The sequence below is a fragment of the Callithrix jacchus genome, chromosome 16 (genome assembly GCF_049354715.1).
Source record: "Callithrix jacchus isolate 240 chromosome 16, calJac240_pri, whole genome shotgun sequence".
Classification (NCBI taxonomy): Eukaryota; Metazoa; Chordata; class Mammalia; order Primates; family Cebidae; genus Callithrix; species Callithrix jacchus.
Window position 1 is genome coordinate 23,969,881 of NC_133517.1, and position 25,684 is coordinate 23,995,564.

The window sequence follows — 25,684 nt, forward strand, 5'->3', positions numbered from 1 at the left end:
AAATGAATGAAGAGTATTGGGGCCTGGGGAAGATAGGAGATTTGAGAACAGGCTTCATTTTGCAGGTGCCAGGTGCCCCAGGGTTGAGTGATGAACAAACCATACTCTAAGACAGTAACCTGGGGGTTACAGATAGGGATGGTGGTGGTGGTGGTGGTGGCGTTATCTTTGGGGTTTCCCAAACATTTTGCTGGTAAATGTACAAAAAGAGGGGTACATCATATAAACCAACTTTCTGATAAGTGCTTATGTGCCAGGAAAGATTACACTATTATATACATTGGCTGATTTCATTCTCACAGTACTTCTGTGAGTTGAGTCATAAAACACCGGGATGCAACCTACTCCCTCCAGAGTGTGCAAGTTCGATGCAGGGAAAGGGAATTCTGCTTCATTTGCATAGGATATTATGCAACAATATGTATTGCCTACCTCACCTCTAAAACGGGGAAAATAATAATACTACCTACTCCATAAGGTGGTTTTAGAGATTAAATGAATACCTGTTAAGTACTTAGCATGGTGACTGTCACAAAAGCTCAGCAGATATTAGCCATCATGATAATGTTTGAAAACACATAGGTTGCCAGGCAAGGTGGCTCACACCTATAATCTCAGCACTTTGGGAGGCCAAGGTGGGTGCTTCACTTGAAGTTGGGAGTTCAAGACCAGCCTGACCAACATGGTGAAACCCCGTCTTTACTAAAAATACAAAATTAGCTGAGTGTAGTGGTGCGTGCCTGTAATCCCAGCTACTCTGGAGGCTGAGGCAGGAGAATTGTTTGAACCCAGGAGGTAGAGGTTACAGTGAGCCAAGATCACATCATTGCACTCCAGCCTGAACAACAAGAGCAAAACTCCATCTCAAGAAAAAAAAACAAAAATAAAAACAAAAAAAAAACTTAAAAAAACCACAGGTCATTGCAGCATACTGTATACAAAAATTTTTTTATTAATGGCAAATGGAGGAGATTCACCTGGAATTGCGTGCTGCTAAAGATATTAATTAATGGACATTTAGTAGGTAACTTAATATTGTATATGAAGAAAAGTGAATGGATTTCTGCAAGCACAAATATTATGGTTTGATGCCTTTTTGTTGCTTTTCAGAATCTAGAAGTTTTATGCAAAACATGGTGTTAAAAAAACAGTTTTTCTATCATTTGTTTGCAAACCTAATACTTGTTCCCACAAGGTCAACTCAAGCATGATTGCAGCTGTTTTAAATGTAAAGTAAACATCTGAACACAATTCATGTGACTTTGAAAAAAAATTATGCTTAGCCCCATGACTTCTAATTTAAAAGATACATAAGCAGAGAGGCCTCTTTGCAAAATGAGAACTCCTGCATTTTTTTTTTTTTTTGTCTTTGGTATTCAAAGCTCATCTGTCTGTGCAGCATGGAGCTTGGATAATTGGAGTTAGTCTAATGTTTTAATCTTTGGGGTGGAGAGGGTGAATAAATAGACAATCTGTCTTACAAGACGTAAAACTATCTTTCTGAAGAGGAGAAACTGTGTTTAAATATCCATAGCGTTTGGTTATTAAAAATGTTTACAGGGCCTTGAGCAATATAACATAGATCCTTCAATTTTCACTGGTGTCTGAAAACTATAAAATGTCAAAATATTTATTCAGATTTCACCTCACTGTGAGACCTGACCTGACTGCCCTGTTTGAAATAATAGCTTCATGCTTCCTTCCCTGCAATTCTCCTTAGCATTTGCTGTTATTTAATATACTAGAAAATTTATTTGTTTATTGCTTGTCTTCTTTCAGTAGAATTTGAGCTCCAAGAAGTAGAGGCTTTTGTGCTTTGCCCCTGGGTTCAAGTGATCCTCCTGCCTCAGCCTCCTGAGTATCTGGGATTACAGGTGCATGCCATCAAGCCCAGCTAATTTTTGTATTTTTAGTAGAGACAGGGTTTCACCATGTTGGCCAGGCTGGTCTCAAACTCCTGACCTCAGATGATCCACCTGCCTCAGCCTCCAAAAGTGCTGGGATTACAGGCATGAGCCACTGCACCCAGCTCTTTTGTGTATTTTGTAAACTACTATATCCACAGCACCAAGAACAATGCATGGTTTAATAAATGTGTTTAATGAGTCAGCGAAATCACTTAACAGGTATTTATTAAGTGCACAACATTGAGTCTGACATTATGGAATATGCATAGGAAGTATAAGACATCTTCATAGTCTTGGAATAACAAACATTACATTGCTATGGAAGAACGAGGATCAAGATATGTGCTACTAATTGGAACTGAAAAATCACAGGTATTTAGTAAACGTGAAGATGGCTATTGGCTTGGGAAGCCATACATGGGTCCTTTGTTTAGATATGGTTTAATTCGTTTTGCAAGTTTTTTAGCATGCTGTTCGATAATAAAGTTTGATTCCATTTGCCTAATTTTGAGTTAGTTGTAACAGAAACGTGCCACAGCCAAACGTTCAAGCCTAGAGTATTGGAGTCAGCAGTTACCCAAAGTCCTCAGCGGCTTCACACAATTCAGTCTGACTGTGGCATTTTAGGCTGGAGCCAAGTGGAGGAGCTTTTCCTGTGGGCAGATGTGTGACATTTCATCCTGGCTGGCTTGCAGATGAGACTGTACTTACCCTATCCTCACATTGTATGTGACTCTGCTCAGTGTCTTGCAATCCCCAAAGTCAGGACTCCTGTTTATATGAGCAGGGAGAAGGATCCAATATTCTCCCTGCCAAATAGAGAATGCCTGGGCAAAACCCAAGGCACAGGTAGAGGGGTAGGTGCGTTTTTAATAATGAAGGTGAGCCAGTGAGGACATTAAGGCACATTTACAGTTTGGGCTTCATATTTGGCTAGCACTTTAAAGATAACTGAGCATTTTCATAAGGTGGTAATAGTTGTGCTAATGGCCAGGGGCTAGAGGTGACATCTACTATGCACCAGGAATATTCATTCTCACAGCGGTCATGGAAGCCAGTTATTCTCATTATCCCTGTTTTATATCCCTGTTTTATGAATGTCAAATAAAACTATCACAGTTTGTTTTAGCTGGAGTCATACATGGCATAAACTGGATTTCAGTGTAGCTTTCTGGTCTAAATTGTATGACTTATTTTGTGAAGGAAAAGTAAACTTTGAATGACATGCTTTTTATGCAATGGAATATTTACTTGATATGAAACATTGAAACACTCTAGAAATATTTGTAAGCCTATCGTGTTCAGCAAATAAGGTAGTTATCTATAGCAGACAGTTTGAAAATGTACATTTTTTTTTAATATTACATTGCAGCCTTCTGTCTTCAATAACATATTCTCCTAAATTAGAACGTAAGACATCAGAGTGCATAATACCAACAGACAGTGACAATGAGAAAGGAGAAAGAAACAGCAAACGAGTCTGTTTTAATGTAGCAGGAGATGAGCAGGAAGATTCTGGTCATGATACCATCAGCAACAGAGATTCTTACAGGTAATTCACTAATTCCCCAAACTCATTTTCTCAATAAAGTCAAATGTGATGCTGGATTTTTCACAACGATCTTGAATAAAGTTTTTGATTTTTTTAAAATTGGTTTTCACAGTAATTAGCTGTTGTTACTGACCTAGACAAAGCATAGTGGGACATTGTAATATTTCAAATCCTTCCCTTTTCCAATCTGAGTAGCATGGAAAAAGCATTTTGTTCTCTCCTTGTGTGGGCCTAATTTGGGAGAGTTATTCTGTATATGGATTGTGTGACATGTACAGTAAGTAAGAAAATTGTGCCTATACAGAATTAACATTTTTTTTCAACTGTTCCTGTCCCTGGTTTATTGGGTGGTGAATAGGAGTTCTTTTGGCCGTTTTTTCTCTCTCTTCATTTTCTATGTTCCAAACTAATTGGACTAATGCCAATTGCATCCCTTCATGACAGGGTTTGTGTGTTTTCCTTTCTTGGATACCTTGTGTATTAGTTTTCTAGGGCTGCTGTAACAGATTACTACAAATGGGGTGGCTTAGACAACAGAAATTTATTATCACACAATTCTGAAGGCCAGAAACCTGAAACCATGGTGTCAGCTGTGTGAGCGCCTTCTGAAGGCTGTGGAGGAAGGATCCATGCCAGGCCTGGCTCCTTGACGTGTAAACGGCCATCTTCTCCCTGTGTCCCTGTACGTCATCTTCCCTCCATATGTGTCTTGTGTCCAAATTTCCCCTTCTTATAAGGACTTGTTATAGGATGGCTTAAGGTCACACCGTAATGACCTCACTTTAATTCGATTACGTTTGTAAAGAGCCTATCTCTAAATAAGGTCACATTCTGAGGTACTAGGGATCTCTTCAACCTTATGAATTTTGTTGAGAAATCCAGTTCAACCCCAAATACATTCCCTCTGAACTCTGCTATTGTCTTCCTACTAGACTTCCAAATGATGTCTCATCGAATGAACTTCCTTAATTGAAAGTGTTTTTTGTTCCTTGACTCCTTGTGTCACCTGACATTTCACTGAGGACTATCATAACCAGCCACATAAGCTGTGGCTGGTTGTACACATAAGCTGTGTGTACAACTTTAACATCGTTTTCATTTATATTAATTGAAAGCAAAAACTGTCTTCTTCACTTGTTTATTATGCAGTGTTTTGCTATGAAAAGGTATTGATTCAATAGTAATCAAAGTTATTCTCCTCAGTGAATAACTAGCTACAAACTAGGAGCTAACACTAAAAATATGCTTTTACCAAACCCATGGAGGAAGAGGAGGATTTCACATAATTCTCACTGTGACCCTCAGTGGCAGGTTCTGATAGGAACTCCATTTTTATGCATCAGGAAGCTGAAGCCCAGGGGGCTCATATCATTTCCCTATGAGGCCAGGTGGTCTGGCTTCCCAGTTTGTCTCTTCACTACTCTACTATTCCAATTTCTAAGTTTCCGAAAAGGATCTTAATGAACGCATAAGAGTTAATTATTCTAGAGAGTTACTAATAAATGAGACAGATTAACCCCTTTTATCACTTCATTTCCTTTCACTCCTTTTCGTCCCAACCTGCTCTTGAACAGGAATCTGTGGGGTTTTTCCCAGTGGGAAACTACATGTCTAAAAATACTTACCTACCTCAAGTTCTAGTTATCAGATAATTAAAATTACCCTGACAGTTTCCTTCTAGGCTAAGATAGAAATTTTAAATATAAATTTAAAGTTAAGGAAGTCCTTTTTACTTATTCTGAGAGGAAAGAAAATATTTTATCTCCTGCGCTATATCTGAAACCTGTCCTTGTTCACACACAAACGTTTTGAACATTTCTTTCCGCCGGCGTTCATCATTATCAAGCACTTCCCGGTGCTAAAAGCTCTGAGGTGGAGACAGACTCAGAGGTTCCTGTCCTCACTAAGGAAGCTCAGAGTGTGACCAGTAAGTTATGATTTAAGCTACCAGAAAAAGACAGAAATCACAAAACAGTATTTTGTCTCTATTTGCAAGTTATCTAATTATGGGCATGTATCATCAAATAGGTTATAAAGAATTTGAAGTTCTATGTGACTCCTAGTTTTATAACTAACTGCTCTTAAAAAATTCATTTAGGATTAGATTATATAATACAAGAAAATATGAAATATAATTGAATCAAAATATGCCATCTTTAAAAAGATAGACCAACTTGAACAGGTTTATCTTTCTCATAGTTTTTTCCAAAACATATTAATAAATATAACTGATATGTTTATGTCATAAGAAATTACAGGGACATCTGGGCAGAGGCACTCTTACAGTAACATGAAATGTATTATTTTCAGTGACTGCAACAGCAATAGAAATTCCATCGCCTCCTTCACGAGCATCTGCAGCAGCCAGTGCAGCTCCTATTTCCACAGTGATGAAATGGACTCAGGTGTGTTCGTTGGTGAAGGCCTGCGAGCTTTTCGATGTTAGTCCTATCAGAGATAACTTTAAGGTTTTGATTTATTAGATCTATATGAATTTTTATTTTTACCTTTTATCAGTCATTCTCTGTGGCCATACACATTGCATTTCTACACATATTGCACTACAAACGGGGTGGCTTAAACCACAGAAATTTATTATCACACAATTCTGAAGGCCAGAAATCTGAAACCACGGTGTGAGCTGTGTGGGCTTCTTCTGAAGGCTACGGAGTTTTATGTGTTTGGTAGTCTATTTTCCAATCCTAATTTGAAGATAGTGGGTTAAAAAGCAATGAAAGAAGAAACTGATTTAATCTTCAGATATGCTTTATGATCTCTTATGGTTCTGTGAAGGACTATAGGTACACAGCAAACATGTTATGCCGAAAGTATTAGGTATTGTTAATAGGGATGGGCAGGTGAGAGTTTGAAGCTTGGACATTTAAGGCAGCAGATGCCCCTATGCTAGCTTTATATGTGGATGATGAAGATTGAGGATAACAAGAGAAACACTGATTGATATAACTATCTTATAAATACATTATTTTGTATGTGTTAAGAAAAAAGACTTTTCATCCAATTAAGGAAAATCTTAATTTTTGATGATGCAGTTTATTTCAACTATTCAACCATTGAAGAAACATGATTTGAAAGAAGCATTAACAAGTGTCCTTTCTGGAAGGCACTCTGCTTTCAGAAGAAATAGTAACATCCCAGGAGCTAGGAAATCTTTTGAAACTCTCTGAACATGAGAACTGTGCATGGAATAAGAGCTTGTGTTTAATTTTTACATTGTATTTAACATTAAAATATTTTGGAATGTTAAACATAAGATGAATGATTTCTGTTTTTGGTTTTGTTTTTGTTTTGACATCTAGGTGATGAACTTCCCTTAAGTGTTCGCATTTCTCATGATAAACAGGACAAGATACACAGTTGCCTTGAGCATCTTTTCAGCCAGGTATAATCGGGCATTTGTAAGGCTTTTGTTCCACAGCTAAACTGTCAGGAGTCTCGGAGTTAGAACAGAAAGGCTTCAATCAGGCCTTCCACCTCCTTTACCTCAATTTCTGACATTTAAACTAGGACTAAACATTCCTTTAGCCAACTAACCTAAAGGATTGTCATGAATATCAAGTATTTTACAGTCCTGGGAGAATTACTATTATACACATAGGAGTTACCCTGTTTAGTATTTGTCGTTTTTTGTTTTTTTCACAAAGCTTTATGACATTTCTTGCTCAACATTTCTAAGTTTTAAAAGTACAGGATATTGCCTTGGATGCTAATTTTGGTGCTTTACATTACAAAATGTATAGCCATAACCAAAATTTGTAGTAGAAGCTTTTACTTCTTTGAAAAGGATTCCAATAACTTTTAGTTAAGAAAAAACAACTCCAGAGCTTTTATGTTTTTTTTGTGAGGCAAATTTCTATTTTGTATTAGTACATGGTGAGATAGTAAGAAATATCATTGCAAATGTTATCAGATGCATTTATTTTAATACATTACATAAAAATTGATTTCACAATCATCATGGGGTTTCAACAGCAATTGTTGCTTTAAGAAAAAACAATTTTATAAGATTTGCTCTTAGAAATATATATTATGGGCTGTGAGAAGTATGTAATTCGGAAATCTCTGCTATTGACAGGTGGATTCAATTACCAATCTCCTAAAAGGGCAGGCTGTTGTGAGGGCCTTTGACCAAACCAAGTATCTCACACCAGGCCGAGGATTGCAAGGTAAGACTTGAAAAATTACTATTAGAAGCAATTGGGGGGAAAAAAGCAAGAGCATTTCATAAGAGAAACAATTCCAGTTACTCATTTCATAATTCACTGAATACTACTTCTATTTTGATGATTTTTGAATATGTAGAAAAATCAGCATAGAAATTTTTACATTTCTTTGAAAGTTTAAAATGTTTAATATCTATAGGGGCCAGGCTGAGCAAAAATGAGTTAATCCAAGATACATTATCATGAAGGTGATTTTTCTGAAACCAAGCATAATGCCTCCTTGGCTGTTTGTTTCCCAGTGGTGAGGAAAGAGTGTGGGGAATGAGAGTTGATAAACAGAAAAAATAGAGCTGCCACTTTCTGACAAATAACTAGTTTGGGATAATGAAGGTAGAGTTTTCAACAATTTGCTTTGTTTAAACATTTATAAGAAAATAACGTTAAGGTTTGACTTTTTAGATTAAATGGATTTTCTGATGGTATGGCAAAAGAAATATCCACCATGTCTATAGTCTAGGATAGCAGTGACAGAAGAAGGTTTTGAAGCTGGAAAGCTTCATTTTTTTGGGAATTAGTTGAGACTTAAGAGAGATTTTCTGTGTTTATTTAGAATTTCAACAGGAAATGGAACCAAAGCTGAGTTGTCCAAAAAGGTTACGACTTCATATCAAGCAAGATCCTTGGAATCTTCCCAGCAGCGTCCGGACTCTTGCTCAGAACATCAGGAAATTCGTTGAAGGTCAGCATGATTGCATGATATTAGCAATAATCATTTTAAAACCCACTAAAACCAAAAGGTGGATAGTGCTTGATCACTTTTTTGCAGTGTTTCCTATTGTGAAGAAAATAAAAGTACTAAACAATGGTTAGGGAAGAAGAGGGCAAGAAGGAATAAACTTATAGGACCTTGCGTACCAAGGTTATAAACATCATGGAGAATATACTCAGTGAATAAAATAAGGGCTCAAAGTTATGAAGACAAATAAAACATGAAGAGAATTTAAGACTTTGTAATAGGAGACAATATCAGAAAAAAATTTCTAAAGTATTTACCAAAGGCATGAAGCTAAGTTTATCCGCCCCACAAAAAAAATCAGTTGTGAAGCTGTATGAGAATCAAAATAATTCCATAGGTTGCATCATTAGTTTTTTTGTTTGTTTCAGAAGTGTTGGTCTAAGTTGATTGCTATTAACTACAATAACATTATTTACATGACATTCTATAATTGGTGCAACCTGTAAATTGGAGATATATAACTTTGAGATGACTTCACTGAGAGAGAGTGCACGTTGTTTAGAACCAGGGTGATTAAGTAGAAAATCCCGACAGGTTTCAAAATGATTATGGTGAAAAAGTTGAAATGAGAAATTCTTCTAGTTTTAAAAATATCTAACTCAGCTATTTTCTTCCTAGTGATTAGAACAGTGGTTGACAACATCTGGATGTATTTTTGGTTGTCACAATTGTGGGTGTGCTGCTGACCTCTAAGTAGAGGCCAGGGATGCTGCTGAATATTCTAGAATGTACAAGACAGTTCCTCACAAGGAAGATTTATCTGATCCAAATGTTAATAGTGCTAAGGTTGAGAAATCTGTACAGTAAATACTATTCCTGCATTTTTGTTTTTATTCCTTTGTATGTCAGTTGGATGTGGTAAATAGTATCCAATGGTTTTTAGCAGAATTACAGTATAACTACAGTATTACCTTAATGGGGGTAAATTAAAGAGAGCTGTAAATTTTGCTGAGAAAAGACAGCCCCTTATGCCAAATGGAGTCTGAGCTAGTCACTTAACTCCATTAAGCTTCAACTTCCACATTTATTAAATGACAGAGATGGTTTAAATTTTATGTGATTACTAAGTCTTCTACATAGACTTATACTCAAATATAACAACTTAAGTATTGTTTAGAGATTAGTAGAAAGGAATTTGTACAGATATGGAATACTCCCCCAAATAAACCATAGTGATTCTATCTTGTGATAAAATATTTTGTGTTTGACAGCTGGAGTTTTTTGGCTATATTTTTATTTTATGGCCTAATACGTTTACCTGTGATACTTTGTAACATAATGTTAATTGAAAAGTCTGAATTAAAAATTCCCCAAAATATGAATAGCATAAATGTAAAATCCATTTTTGAACAACAGTTGTAGTTTCGAATTTTAAGCATATACTTTACTGACTAAAAGGCATATTTCTGCTGAATAGATGCCAGTATTATGACACTAGTAGAAGTTATAATTCTGTAGTTGTTCTTATCATCTTTGAGATTTTGTATTTGTTTTAGGCTAAATGCATTTTGGCTAGGAATGGAAAAATCCTTAAACACTTTCCCTGCTTTTTTTTTTTTTTTTTTTGGTTTGAACAATTTTGTCTTTCAGATAGAAATTTGTAATGTTCTCATTAGTTTCAAATAACTTCTTGACTTCTGCATTAATTTTATTATTTACCCAAAAGTCATTCAAAGGCAAGTTGTTCAATATCCATGTAATTGTATGGTTTTGAGTGAATTTCTTAGTTTTGATATCTAATTTGATTGTGCTATGATCTGAGAGAGTAGTTGTTATGATTTTACTTCTTTTCTATTTGCTGATAAGTGTTTTATGTCTGATTATGTAATCAATTTTAGTGCATGTGCCATGTGGTGATGGGAAGAATGTATTCTGTTGTTTTGGGGTAGAGATATCTGTAGATGTCTATCAGGACCATTTGATCAGTACTGAGTTCAGGTCCTGAATATCTTTGTTAATTTTCTGCCTCAATGATCTGCCTAATACTGACAGTTGGGTATTAAAGTCTCCAACTATTATTGTGTGGGAGTCTAAGTCTCTCTGAAGGTATGTAAGAACTTGCTTTACAAATCTGTAAAACTAATAAAAACAAAGGTAAAACATACCAGACTCTCTGGGATACAGCTAAGGCAGTATTAAGAGGGAAATTTGTAGCACTAAATGCCCATATCCAAAAGTTAAAAGATCTTGATTTATAAAGCAAATACGACAACCAAAAGAACTGGAGAACCAAGATAAAATGAAACCCAAAGGGAGCAGAGGACAAGAAATGACTAAAGTCAGACCTGAACTGAAAGAGATTGAGATACAAAAAACCACTTAAAAGATCAATGAATCCAGGAGTTGATTTTTGAAACAATTAATAAAGTAGATAGACTTCTAGCTTGGCTAGTAAGGAAGAAAAGAGAGAAGATCCAAACAAACACATTAGATATGACAAAGAAGATATTACTGCTGACCCCACAGAAATACATATAACTATCATAACTATGGACACTTCTATGCACATAAACTACAAAATCTAAAAGAAATGGATAAATGACTGGAGACATACATCCTCCCAAGACTGAACCAGAAAGCAATTGAATCCCTAAACAGACCAATAACAAGCTCCAAAGTTGAATCAGTAATAAAAATAGCCTGCCAACCAAAAAAAAAAAAAGCCTGGGACCAGATAGAAATATGGCCCAGCAATCCCATTATTGGGTATATACCCAAAAGAATATGAATTATTATTTCATAAAGATATGTGCACATGTATGTTCATTGCAGGACTACTTACAATACCAAAGACATGAAATCAACTCAAATGCCCATCTGCTGTAGACTGGATGTAGAAAATGTGCTACATATACTCCAGAGAGTTCTATGCATCCATAAAAAGGAATGAGATCATGTCCTTTCCAGGAACATGAATGGAGCTGGAGGCCATTATTCTTAGCAAACTAACACAGCAACAGAAAACTAAAAACCACATGTTCTTACTTATAAGTAGAAGCTAAATGATGAGAACACATGGACACAAAGAGAGGAACAACACACACTGGAACTAGCAGAGGGTGAAGGGTAGGAGGAGGGAAATCAGGAAAAATACTTGATGGATATTAGTCTTAACATCTGGATGATGAAATAATCTGTACAACAAACCCCCAAGACACAAGTTTACCTATATAAGAAACCTACACATGTACCTTTGAACATAAAAGTTAAAAAAATACATTTATAATGCAGGATAAAAAGTTTAATTTTTCAAAAAGTACTCATTTTAAGAATCTTAGATTTTCATCTCAAGTCTCGCTTTTGTACTCTTTGTAACTCATGTCACAATAAGCAGCTAGAAGAATGATAACTATATACACACGCTGATTGATGGATAGGTTAGTGTGTGTTGTGAGTATGGGCGCCACTCTTGGTCATGGGAGCCCAACAGCTAGTTGAGTGTGGTTGGATGGGCTGAGAGTCTTATAGTCAATGGTATGTGGAGGGCTCTCTGTAGAGTTTAGGTTGCATCTCTGGTTACAAATTTCAGTGAGTTTCAGTGAGCTCTTTGGGTAAGAGCTGTGATTGTCACCATGCTAAATGAGTCTTTAAAAATGATTAATTTTTGCTTCATCCCAATGGACTATGCAAGGGAGAGGGCATGCTGCCATTTCCTGGTAGTCTCTGTGGTGTCTGGTCCTGTTAGGAGTGGAAACATCATTAGGATCATTGAAATCAGTTACTTGTTATATGGAGGCACTCTGAAGTAATTTCGCTAGTGCAGCAAGAATTATTCTATTCAACTTAAAGTCATTTTCATTCTAATTCCCAGACTGTCTTTACATAGGGAATGACTTAATGGAAGCTTAGATCTTGGAATTTAATTCAATCTGGTAGATTGATAGAATTTAATTTAATTCTATCAGGCCAGAATTCCTTCGTTTATGTAAGTAGCTGGAATGATCTCATTTCCGATGTTTCCTAGACTGATTTCAAAATATCCCATCTACTTTATACCACATGTGATATCAAGGTGTCATGATTCTATGATCTTTATTTAGAAAGAACTGTTACAGTGCCATTCAAAAATTGTGTCTTTATATACTCACCCATTCATAGCAAATTCAACTGTAGATAGAAGAGAGCAGAGAAGATAGTGAATTAAGTTAGGACAGATTAATTGTATGGTGTCACTAAGATGATGCCTATCTTCTGCTTAATTTCTGAGGTAAATTATGGCTTCATATTATCAGCAGAATGAAGGTATTTTTATTTGAGTGGCCCACCATCACTTTAAATTCAAATGTTTGTTAGTGAACAGATTTTCAACTTTTTGTTCCCTAAAAAGAAAAATGCTTTTATCTAAATCTCATATATCTTTTTAGCAACCTACATTAACTTTTTTCCCTGCATTTGTTTTAATATTCTAAAGAGTGTCTCCAGGTTTTTCCCTTTTCATTACACTTCAGTAATTGCAATGATTTTTCTGGCTAGACTCCCTGTCTCTATCTTTTCTGATTCTTATAACCACTGTGAGATTCATCTTTCTAAAATACTGTGTTCATAATTTCACTACTGTGTCACAGAACCTTGTAGTGATTTTCTGTTAGGTAAGACTAAACTCGTCAATCTGTTAGAAGCCATTTTTCAGTAGGGTTTTCCAACCATATCCCAATCTCAGTCTCTGAATGATATAATAAAATCTCTCTATGCTACATTGTTAGATAATTGTTATTCATTCTCTACTATATTCCTTTGCTAGCACAATTTCTCACCCTTAGAATATGTATCTCCTTTTTTGACAGTCATAATTTAAAATATTTATGAAATATTTTCTAGACTCATTTAGAATTCTATATCAACTTTGGCCAGACTCAGATTATAACGCTAATAGTATTTACTTATATAGGACTTTAAATATTTTTCAAAGACTTTTCATACATAGTCTCACTTATATTTTACACAGACCTACAAAATAGGTAAGGTAGATGTTATCTTCATTTATGAATGAGTTGAGACTCAAAGTAACAGCAGTTTTCTTTTTTGAGATGTCATCTCACTCTGTCACCCAGGCTGAAGTACAGTGGCACAATCTTGGCTCACTGCGACCTCTGCCTCCCAAGTTCAAGTGACGCTTCTGCTTCAGCCTCCCAAGTAGCTGGGACTATAGGCGTGTGCCACCACGCAAGGCTAATTTTTGTATTATTAGTAGGATGAGGTTTCACCATATTGGCCAGGCTGGTCTTGGACCCCTGACCTTGTGATCTGCCCACTTTTGGCTTCCCAAAGTGCTGGGATTACAGGCATGAGCCACTATGCCTGGCCATAATTTAGCAATTTTCTGAAGCCACAAAGCTAGTATGTAACATCAGTCTTCTGACTCTTAGTTTATTGTACTTTCTTGCCTCTGAAATCCTTTTGTTCTTTCAGTCTCTCTTGTAAAATTTAGTGCCCTTTTAAGTATCACATTTTTTTCCAGTTAATTCTGTCTCTCTTAACTCTATTGTGAATCTGTCTAGAATAATATGCAATTTCATTGTTTTGTTTCCCATAATCTTGGGCATTTAGCAGGAACTTTGTAAGTTTTTAAATTTACCTATTGCACATAAACTATAATTATTTACAGCTGGAAGCAAATGTGTACATAACTCATTGGACAAATAGCAATTAATATGAAATTCATACACATTTATAAACATCTGTGATTGGCCTTGTGTGGGTTGGGGTTAGAAGAAGAGCATATATATATGTACACACACACACACGCACACACACGCACACACACACGCACACACACACGCACACACACGTACAAGTTTAAATAGCATTAGTAAAATAGCAGTTTAAATAGGAGTAGCAAACAGAAACAAAGTTTAAATAGCAGTAGCAAACATATGATTTGACAGTTTATTGATAGCGGCTACAACAGTTGTAGCTTGCAGAACACCAAGCAGGCAAAAGCAGCTAAGGATGACCTTAAAAGCTGCCAGGATTTGAATGGTGTTTCATTGACTGACATAATTCAGAGACATTTCAGGATCTTGAACAATGGATAGAATCTATGTAGGCAAACAGGCAGGAGTAGCATGTCAAGTGAATTGATTTTTATTATCCAATGTTAGGTTGGTGCAAAAGTAATTGCTGTTTTTTGGCATTGAAAGTAATGGCAAAACCACAATTACTTTTGCACCAGCCTAGTATAATAAGATCATATTAATTTTGACTATACAGTTAAAATGTGGCATTTGTGGCAGAAAGAGTGAACAATTAACTTATGTGTTTTCTTTCTCTGCAGAAGTAAAGTGTAGGATACTCCTGGCTCTTCTTGAATATTCAGGTAACATTTTGCATTTTTTAAAAAACGTTTAAGTGATTGTAGCCCAGGATCATAAAAGTCTTGAAATATGAAGATAATACCTTCAACCATTTACAAAATAGAAATATGATCCCCACCCTCCCTAAACCTTTGGAAAGTTTCAAATAAGTACTCACATCATTTTAACAAATATATATATATTTGTTAATATTGTGTATGTATACATTGTGTATATATACATACACACACATGTATGTACACACACATATATATATACACACACTCATATTCTCTTATAAGCAAAACTGTGAAAACATATACAAATATATATATTTTAAAAATGTTATTAAAAAGGAGAAAGGGAAAAGGCTTTGTTAAAGTTAATTGTGTCTAAATTTTGTTTATGAACAAGAATGTATGTAAACATTTTACAGATCTTACATGAAAACACTTTTATCATGCACTTAGTGGAAGCTCAGAACATACTGGTAATGGAAAATGACACTAAAGGACAATTAAATATGTGATGAGATTCTAAATTGCAGATGATAGACTATAAATGTCACAAAGGCAGGCACCATGCCTATTTTGATCAGCAGCAAATGCCTAAAATAGTGGCTGGCATATAGATGTTCAACCAGTATTTGTGGCACAAATGAATGAAAAATGCTATAAATGAAGAAGGAAAATGTATGAAGTATTTCAACAAGGTTTTCATTCAAAATGCATTTAGAAGGAAATGGATCATAAAGATTGGGAAAACTCAACTACATGCCATTTAATTACAGTGAACAGTTTGATGTTAGTCTGCTGTGCATTTTATGTAGATTTTGAGGTATATAGATATGTTGGATTGTTTAGTTTTATTATTTTAATCTATATCCCATAAAATATGTGTGTGTGTATATATACACAGAAATATTATTACCCGAACTAGATTTTGATAGGGGTTTGTTCCTAAAAATATAACCTGAGTAATTATTTGTGACATCAGTTAGCTTTTGTTGTGTTAAAAAAAAATCCCCAAACTTTGTGGCATGAAACAATGACCATTTATTATTGTTTACCTGTCTAGTGTCATCTGGGCGGTTCTGCTGGTCTGTGTGCCAGGTTTTCTCAATCTTGGCTGGGTTTGCCTCTGTGTCTGCAATCAGGTGGTGGATTGGCTAGGCACAGGTGATCTAGGGTGGCCTTTCTCACATATGTAACACTTGAGCGGCTGTTACCTGAGGTAATGGGGCTGCCTGGGTTGCATGTCTCTTGTCATATATGAGGCCAGCCTGCTCTTGTTCACATGGTGGATTTGCAGAGTTCCAGGAAGACAGTGGGAACGTGCAAGAGCTTCCCACTTTCTGCTGCCCCAGGCATGTAACTGGCAAGGTCAGATTTAAGAGGTAGAGACATAGACTCTACTTTTAATGGAAGGGGTCTCATAGTTATATTGCAAGAGTGTAGATACAGGGAGGGAAATAATTTGTGACTCCTTTTACAAAGTAGCACACTTGGAAATTTTAAATTATGACTGAATCCATGAACCAAGTTAACCAACAAGGCTTTTTTATTTATCCATTTGTTTTTTGCCCTAATGAGAAAAAGGTTTTGCCTTGTTTTTTGACTGAATAATAATGATGACAAAAATATACTACCATTTCTGAACTTTACTAATAACACAATTCATGGGTTTCATTTTCTTGAATTTCATTGGGTCCCCACAGCCCACCATGTGAGAATATTATTGTTTCCATACTTTTAAAGGTGAAGAAATTGATATTCCGGCAGATTAATAATAACCAGCACATAGTATACAGTCAGTGCTTACTTTGGAGCATCTGGAAGGATAGGCATATTGATGCCTTATTGAGTAAATGAATAAATAGTAGGTGGCAGTTTTGAAATTCAGGCTTAGGTTTGACAATTCTGGAAGTGGTTCCGGGATGCTTTGTTTTATTCATTAATGTTCAAATGGATCCTCTGGTAGATTTTTATTTTATTTTTTTATTCCTCTTATGATTCTGTAGTTTCCTGCTTTATTTGCTTAGTCTATCTCCCTTCTTCTAAGTAGGATGACACCAAAACAGTAGCCACAATACTTCATATTTTTGGCTGTTAAATTATGTTCATTTGAAAAGGGTAGACTATGTCTTTTAAACATTATTCTTACTCCCCCTTTATTCCCACTTTTCTCTTTCTCTAATCTCCTTTCTTTTGTTATTTATTAATTTTTTAAATTGCATTTTAGGTTTTGGGGTACATGGGAAGAACATGCAAGATAGTTGCATAGGTACACACTTGGCAGTGTGATTTGCTGCCTTCCTCCCTGTCACCTATATCTGGCATTTCTCCCCATGCTATCTCTCCCCAACTCCCCATCCCCCGCTGTCCCTCCCCGATTCCCCCCAACAGACCCCAGTGTGTAGTGCTCCCCTCCCTGTGTCCATGTGTTCTCATTGTTCAACACCCACCTATGAGTGAGAACATGCAGTATTTCATTTTCTGTTCTTGTGTCAGTTTGCTGACAATGATGTTCTCCAGGTTCATCCATGTCCCTATAAAGGACCACGAACTCATAGCTTTTGATTGCTGCATAATATTCCATGGTGTATATGTGCCACATTTTCCCTGTCCAGTCTATCATTAATGGGCATTTGGGTTGATTCCAGGTCTTTGCTATTGTAAACAGTGCTACAATGAACATTTGTGTGCACGTGTCCTTATAGTAGAACAATTTATAATCCTTTGGATATATACCCAGTAATGGGATTGCTGGGTCAAATGGAATTTCTATTTCTAGGTCCTTGAGGAATCACCACACTGTCTTCCACAATGGTTAAACTAATTTACACTCCCACCAGCAGTGTAAAAGTGTTTCTATTTCACCACATCCTCTCCAGTATCTGTTGTCTCCAGATTTTTTAATGATCGCCATTCTAATTGGCGTGAGATGGTATCTCAGTGTAATCTTGATTTGCATTTCTCTAATGACCAGTGATGATGAGCATTTTTTCATATGTTTGTTGGCCTCATGTATGTCTTTGTTGTTTATTTGGCTTTATTTTCCCTACCGTCTCTGTGTTAGTATGATTTCTGAGATTGTTTGTGTGTGTCTAGAAACCATCTCAGTCTTTTTAAACCAAGTAGCTAACTATGGATCTTAAACTTTTAAACAGCCAAGTTGAAATAGTATAATTTAAAACATGTGTTAGAAGATGAGTTTAAATAGGTGTTTAAGTTCTGAAATGAAACTGAAGCCTTCGATAGGTACAAAAATCATTTGAGTGTATTCTCACTGTGAGAAAAATATTATTCTATGATAAAAATAAATAATAAAAATCTTACTCTACAATAATAAGTCAAAAGATAATAAACCCTCAAAATCCCTGTTTTTCTTCTTTTGCTAGTAGCTGAAAGCAGATGTGAGTTTTGCTGTAGTTCTTCCTTATTCATAAAAATAGGGAGTGAAGACAGTATCCTAGCATTTTGGGAAGCCGAAGATGGAGAATTACTTGAATTTAGGAGTTTCAGGCCAGTCTGGACATTATAGTAAGACCCTGTCTCTACAAAAATTTTTTTTAAAAATTAGCAAGGAATGATGGTGATATACACCTGTAGTGGCAGCTAAGTTGGAGGCCAAGACAGGAGGATTCCTTGGGGCCAGAAGTTTGAACCTGCAGTGAGCTATGATCGTGCCACTGCACTCCAGCCTGGGTGACAGAGCAAGACCCTTTCTCTTAATAAAACAAAACAAACAAAAACATACACAAAAATAAAAATACCTTTGGTAAAGGATAAATACTTGTGAATTTTGAATGGTTGCATAATTGAAAGAAAAAGACCTGGATATTTTTGCTTAGAGTTAGCAGATTTTGCTGTATTTATGTAACATATTATTCCTTCTTCGTTAGCAATAAAGCTGAGCACCTACTCAGTGCCAGGCATGGTGCTAGATGCTAGATAAAAAGAAGAATCACAGTGATAATGCTATTTGTTAAGTGCTTTAAATACTTTTTATCTCATTTATCTTTATTGTAGTTCTAAGAAGGAGGAATGAACCCCAATTTTTATATGAGAATCTGACACCTAAAATATAGCTTAGAATGGGTAGTTGAAAGCAGATGATATGTCTCTAAAGAGTGTGAGCATAAGTCACATGCCACTTCCCTGGTTTTGATGTGCCAATGGTTCCTTGGGAACAAAGACTCATAAATGAATCCCCACTATGCTAGATAATTAGCACTCCAGTAGTAGGATGCCCCCAGGTGTGGTGACCAGAAGAAGATCCCAGTACTTCCTGGGGGAGAGGGAAATTTCACAGGGGGAGATAATCTTTCTTTCTTTTTTTTTTAAAATTTTTTATTGCATTTTAGGTTTTGGGGTACATGAGCAGAGCATGCAAGACAGTTGTGTAGGTACACACATGGCAGTGTGTTTTGCTTCCCTTCTCCCCTTCACCCACATTTGGCATTTCTCCCCAGGTTATCCCTCCCCACCTCCCCCTCCCACTGGCCCTCCCCTTTTCCCCCCAACAGACCCCGTGTTTAGTACTCCCCTCCCTGTGTCCATGTGTTCTCATTTTTCATCACCCGCCTATGAGTGAGAATATGCGGTGTTTCATTTTCTGTTCTTGTGTCAGTTTGCTGAGGATGATGTTCTCCAGATTCATCCATGTCCCTACAAATGACACAAACTCATCATTTCTGATTGCTGCATAATATTCCATGGTGTATATGTGCCACATTTTCCCAATCCAGTCTATTATCAATGGGCATTTCAATACTTCAGTGAGTTTCAATAGTTTAGTGAGTTGACTCTTAAAGATTGATTGAAAGTTTGCTAGGCAGAGGAGAAGGACAAGGGCATGCAATGCATCTGGAAGGAAGGTTCAGGCCAAGATTGGGCCATAGGGCATTTGGCATTTGAGGACTACTGAGCAGTACTGTGTGGCTCAAAGAGGACAGGTCTGTCTACCTCACTCTTCTGACTGCCTTCAGATATGTTGTTTTAATGTGCTCTCACAACAACTCTGTGAACATTGTTGCTGTAGTGTGGAATGAACGGAGGGAAGTGGCACGTGGAGAAGCTGTAAGCATAAGTTGGGGACAGGTCGCAAGGCCCCCCTTATGCCACTGTTTTCTAACTTTGTTATTCATTGTGAAATGATGACTTGTAAAAGGTTAACTTGAAAAGCTCTTGATATAATATGTACATGTTGAATCTGTGCAAACAATTCATCTACTCTCTGTTGAAAATAGGAAGGTGGCAACAGAATACTGTCTCAGGAAGTATATATTTTTATTCAGTGTGGCTGAGGCACCAGCTTGGATCCTCTAGTAGTTGTTGCAGTTGTCAATTCTTGTAGGGTATTCATTCAGCATTAAATATTTGAATTAATGAATGAATACAACTTCACGTTATCAACAGGTTTTGCATATTGAAAATATGACTGTTAATTGCAATCAGTTTGATTTGATAAAGAGGTGGAAAGAAAAATTTTAATTTGGCTTAAATGCAAATCGAATATAGTAGCAGAACATAGAATGAACATTTAGATAATCATTTTAGGATAAAAAAGAAGTAATTTGATAATTTTTTCACAAAAGAAACTTAGAAAATAATAATTTCTATTAGTGGTGAAGTTATTAACCCTTGTGATTTCAAAAGCTTACAATACAGATCCTTTTTTCTCTAGACTTTTGCTTTTCACTCAATATCCATAATTTCTTTCCAATTAGATTTTCATTAGATTATTTTCAAGGTATATGTGGAAGTATTTCTGCCAAAGCTACTGAAGTGTTTTTAAAAATTTATCCAGATTTTCTGCTTCACTATAAAACATCTGAAAAACAAAGGAAGAATATATAACAAGACATAGGGTAACTTATTTAGTTTCTGTCTTGAACCTCAGTATCTAGGTGCACACTAGAGCTAACAACCTATCTGAATTAGCCTCTTAGGTAAAATTAAACCCAGATATTTCAAGAAACCAGAGAATGAACTCATGAATTTTCATTTCACTTATTTATTTATTTTTAGTGCCACTGACTCTTTATTTTAATCATTGATTTAGTAAACATTTGTCCAATGTCTACTCTGATGGAAATTGTACACCGCAAAGTAAGTGTTTCATTTGTTTCTTAATTGAGGGTTGGACAAAGTTCATTTCCAGTTTAAAGATTTTATAGTTACCTATAAATGCCCTTTGGGACACATGATATAGATGCTTAAAACATGTTGTTGGTTAAATTAGCAAGTTGAGACACATGGAATCGCCATAGTCAACCATTTTAACCTACCAAAGCAGCACTTTTCTATAGTTCAGCCTAATAAATGAATATTCAAATACAAAATCAAATATTTTAAATATTTAATTATCTTTCTAATAAAATTTTCAAGAGTAGGTTTTCTGAGTGACACAGAAACTAAATTATGTGTACACATGCTTTTGATGGTTATTAGAAACAGATGTTCAATGTTCTTGGTAAATCTTTAAAATTATGCCTTTTTTGTCAATAAAAGAAGAGCTCCCCACTTAATAAAGTCAGCATTTATCTCTATGCTATACACTAATATTTCAATGCTTCTTTATTCCAGAGGGGTCTGTGAGCCCTTGAAATATTTAGTATACATTTGAGAGGAAGTTACTTTTCCCTTTGTTGTTTCCATTTCTAGTGGAAGTGATTTTTCAATATACGGAATGTGTAGTTTTGTTTTTCTGTAATTTGTAAATATCTAACCACTCAAAGAGATGAACTCTATGTTCATCTATTTCCATTTGAAAAATCTCTAGTTCATAAGTGGCGGTTCACAGTGGAAAGGTATCTTCAAAATATCAGGGTTTATTAGTCTGTTTTCTCACTGTTGTGAAGAAATACCTGATACTGGGGTGCTTTATAAAGGAAAAAAGTTTAATTGACTCACAGTTCTGCATAGCCAGGGAGGCCTCAGGAAATTTGGGAGGGGAGAAGGCAAAAGGGGAAAGAGGCATGCCTTACATGGTGGGAGGCAAGAGAGAGCAGAGAGTGTGTGTGTCAAAGTACAGGAAAAACTACCATTTATAAAACCATCAGATCGGCCGGGCGCGGTGGCTCATGCCTGTAATCCCAGCACTTTGGGAGGCTGAGGCGGGTGGATCACCAGGTCAAGAGATCGAGACCATCCTGGTCAACATGGTAAAACCCCATCTCTACTGAAAATACAAAAAATTAGCCGGGCATGGTGGCGCATGCCTGTAATCCCAGCTACTCGGGAGGCTGAGGCAGGAGAATTGCCTGAACCCAGGAGGTGGAGGTTGCGGTGAGCCGAGATCGCGCCATTGCACTCCAGCCTGGGTAACAAGCGCGAAACTCCGCCTCAAAAAAATAAAAAAATAAAAAAATAAAACCATCAGATCTTTTGAAAATTCACTCACTATCACAAGAACAGCATGAGGGAAACCACCCCCATAATCCAGTCACTTCCCATCAGGTCTCATCCTTAACGCCTGGAGATTACAATTCAAGGTGAGATTTGGATGGGGATACCAAGCCTAACCATATCAGTGGGTTAACTAAAACTCCAGTCAATTGCAGGTTATGAATCCTGGTAAACATATAAAAATCAATTCCTACTAAAACTATAAATACATTACTTATGTGAAAGAATTATAGGAATTTGTATTCTTATATTTGAACATATTTATAGTTCATGGGGTTTAATAACTTCATTCAGGAGAGACAGATTTGCTTATTATTACAAAAAATTGAACATCATATATTCTTTTCCCCACATGTATTTCACATTAATATTCGAGCAGGATTAGTTGTTAATTTTTAAATTGCATTAATAATATTGTATTTCATTTACCAACAAAAACTGACAAATTGTACTATGAGTTTTGTTTAGGAAAACATTGTTGCAGCAAATGGAAATTGTGTCCCATCAGGTATAGAAAATATAAATGAATGAAGCCTTGTTTTTCCTCTTCAGGTTTTATCAAACAATTTAATGATTGTAGAATAGAGTCACAATATTGATTGAGAAAAATTATTTTAATATTTCTAACTTTTTTAGTGTTTAGTGTTTTCTGTAAAGCCTATTTGCTAAAATGTGTGTGCTCGTTTATAGAGCTCAAATTAAAATTTTTCACGTGCGCAAGTTTAGTGAAAAGATGAAATACTATTGAATGTAGATGCTTAACGCGTTGGTTTTCGCCATCTGCAACAGTTTTCAAAGCATTCTCTATGTTCTCTTTGATCTCAGATAGTGAGACGCAGCTCCGCAGAGACATGGTTTTCTGCCAGACTCTTGTGGCCACTGTCTGTGCCTTCTCTGAGCAGCTCATGGCAGCCTTGAACCAGATGTTTGACAACAGCAAGGAAAATGAGATGGAAACTTGGGAAGCCAGCAGAAGGTGGCTGGACCAGATAGCGAATGCAGGTGTTCTTTTTCACTTTCAGTCACTTCTGTCACCAAACTTGGTAAGGAAATCACATGATCCCACTGTCAGTGTCAACTGTAACTTACACTGTAACATGCTTTGAAATAAGAAGTAGTTATTTCTTTCCCCTTCATTATCTCTATGAGTGTGCATGCATTCAGCTACTTTAAAAATATACATTTTTCTGTGGTCTTTCAAACTTTAATAAGTATGTAGAATGTATTTCTTCTTTCCTGATTTGTATCTGTTCTCTGTGGCTGCTAAAAGCTGAGAAAGCCTCCATCTGTTACCAATTCTTGTATCCCTACGCATTGACTGGAAAAAGTCATCATAAGAAAAAGGGTCTTCCTGCTGCTGTTCATTATCCCTAGTCCAAGGAAATAGGCTGCTGTGAAACCAAAGCTCCTATTGAGGGTGATGTCCTGGAGCAGGCTTGAGAGCCAAGCTCAGAGAACTCAAATACCATATTGCCTGACAATCTGTTTACAATTTGCATATGTTAAATAATTTTACTTCTTTTTTTGTATGCATGTTTGTCCTGTTAAATTGAAGAGCACTGCCTTAATTACTGTAGAATATTCTATGTTTATGCATCGAGTTTCTGCAGTGAATATGAAGAAAGCATCTTAAAATGTTTGAAAAATAAATCTGTGGTGAATTTAAGAGTTTTTTTCACATATATCTCCTGTGGTTTGGATAGTGTCATGATGTTTAAAAGCAAATATGTTCACTTTAATATATCAACTTTAGGTGCTCACTGAATAGAATTGTGTTTTTAAACATGAGAGCCTATTTCATCTGTTAAAGTACATATAGAAAATGTAGCTACCAAGTAACAGGTTTGAGTTTAAAAGCAAATGTGGTGTGTGTGTGTGTGTGTGTGAATTACATATGATAGCCTACTTTTAACACCTGGTAGGTATCAATTATCTGTTGAATGAATGAGTAAATAAATAAGTCTTTATTTCTAATGTATTTTCCTTATTTTAAAACTACCATTGTCTAATCAAGTGCTGGTACTTTTACTTTAAACTTAATTTTATTTGAAATATCAACGAATATGAGAAAATATTTACAAATCATATTCTTGATAAGTGACATATGTAGAACATGTAAAGAACCTTTAAAACTCAATAGTAAAATGACAAATAACCAATTAAAAAGTAGACAAAGGATTTGAATAGATCTTTCTCCAAAGATGTAAAGATGTCCAAAAAGCACCTGAAAAGATGATCCACATCATTAACCATTAGAGAAATGCAACTCAAAACCACAATGAAATATCAAATACATGTGATATGGATGACTATCATACAAAAGACAGATAATAACAAGTGTTGGGGAGGATGTGGAGAAATTTTGTAACCCTCCTAAGCTGCTCATGGGAAGGAGCACAGCCATTCTGGAAAATGGCTCCTCAAAATATGCAACATAGAGTTTCCATATTACCTAGAAATCTAGATAATATCTAAAATCCTATTTTACTTATTTCTAGGTAATATCTAAATAAATGAAAACTTACATTCACATTTCTAACAAGATTATTCATAGTAGCTAAAAAGTAGAATCAACTCATGTGCCCATCAATTGATGACTGGATCAATAAAATGTCATATGTCCATTAATGGAATATTGTTCAGCAGTAAAAAGGAAAGAAGTACTGATACATGCTACAACATGGATGAACATTGAAAGCATTATGCTAAGTGGAATAAGCCGGTCACAAAAGACCTCAGATAGTTTGCATCTATTATGGTGAAATGTACTAACTAGGTACATATTCGAGGCAGAAAGTAGACTAGCAGTTGCCTACAGCTGAAGGTTGGGGGCGGGAAAGTGAGGAGTGAATACTAATGGGTATTGGGTTTCTTTGGGGAATGATAAAAATATTCTTAAGTTAGATGATGGTGCTAGCTGGACAGCTTTGTGAATATACTGAAACCACTGAGCTATACATTTTAAATGGGTAAATTTTATAGTATGTGAGTTATATCTCAATGAAGCTGTGTGGTTTTTTCACTGGTCTTGTGAAATCCTTAAGTTTATTTAAGGAATTAATTTTAAAAAGAAAATAGATTTTAAGGAAATAAAATTTCAAGAAATAAAATAAAGGAAGGAAATAAAATTTCAAGAAATCCATAGTCTTTCTGCTTCTGTCACAAAGTCAGAAAGAAAACATCCACCAGGAATGTGAATCCACCAGGAGTGTGAATACCACACACTCCTCTAGTGACTTGTGTGTCCTTGAGAGCAAGGCGCAGCCAGTGGTCACTTGGGCATGGCTTTGGCAGTGTTTGCTGGAACATGGCTTGTGCTGCAGCACTCAGAGGCCACACGGTCTGGAACATTTCTTGCTTTGTGTATTTCTGTCTACTAGAAAAATGCTGATTTTTCAGTCCTGTCCTTTCCTGCTAGGGTCATGACATTTTTCTGCTGCTTCAAAAGGATCTATTTAAGAAAATGGTTTAATAAGCATTTATTCAGTACTTACTGTATACTGTGCACTGTATTAAGCATCACACCAAGGAACAAAAGTGACA

General features: G+C 36.0%; 1 protein-coding gene across 2 annotated transcripts in view; it reads left to right on the top strand.

Annotated features, from left to right (window-relative positions):
* PREX2 (phosphatidylinositol-3,4,5-trisphosphate dependent Rac exchange factor 2) overlaps window positions 1-25,684 on the top strand; it is a 301,789-nt gene that overhangs the window by 165,144 nt on the left and 110,961 nt on the right. For both annotated transcript variants that reach the window (XM_054246467.2, XM_002758971.6), the window contains exons 26-32: window positions 3,280-3,459; window positions 5,770-5,864; window positions 6,777-6,859; window positions 7,553-7,643; window positions 8,251-8,379; window positions 14,711-14,752; window positions 22,967-23,184. In XM_054246467.2, coding sequence (XP_054102442.1) covers window positions 3,280-3,459; window positions 5,770-5,864; window positions 6,777-6,859; window positions 7,553-7,643; window positions 8,251-8,379; window positions 14,711-14,752; window positions 22,967-23,184 — 838 coding nt within the window. The remainder of the gene's footprint in view (window positions 1-3,279; window positions 3,460-5,769; window positions 5,865-6,776; window positions 6,860-7,552; window positions 7,644-8,250; window positions 8,380-14,710; window positions 14,753-22,966; window positions 23,185-25,684) is intronic.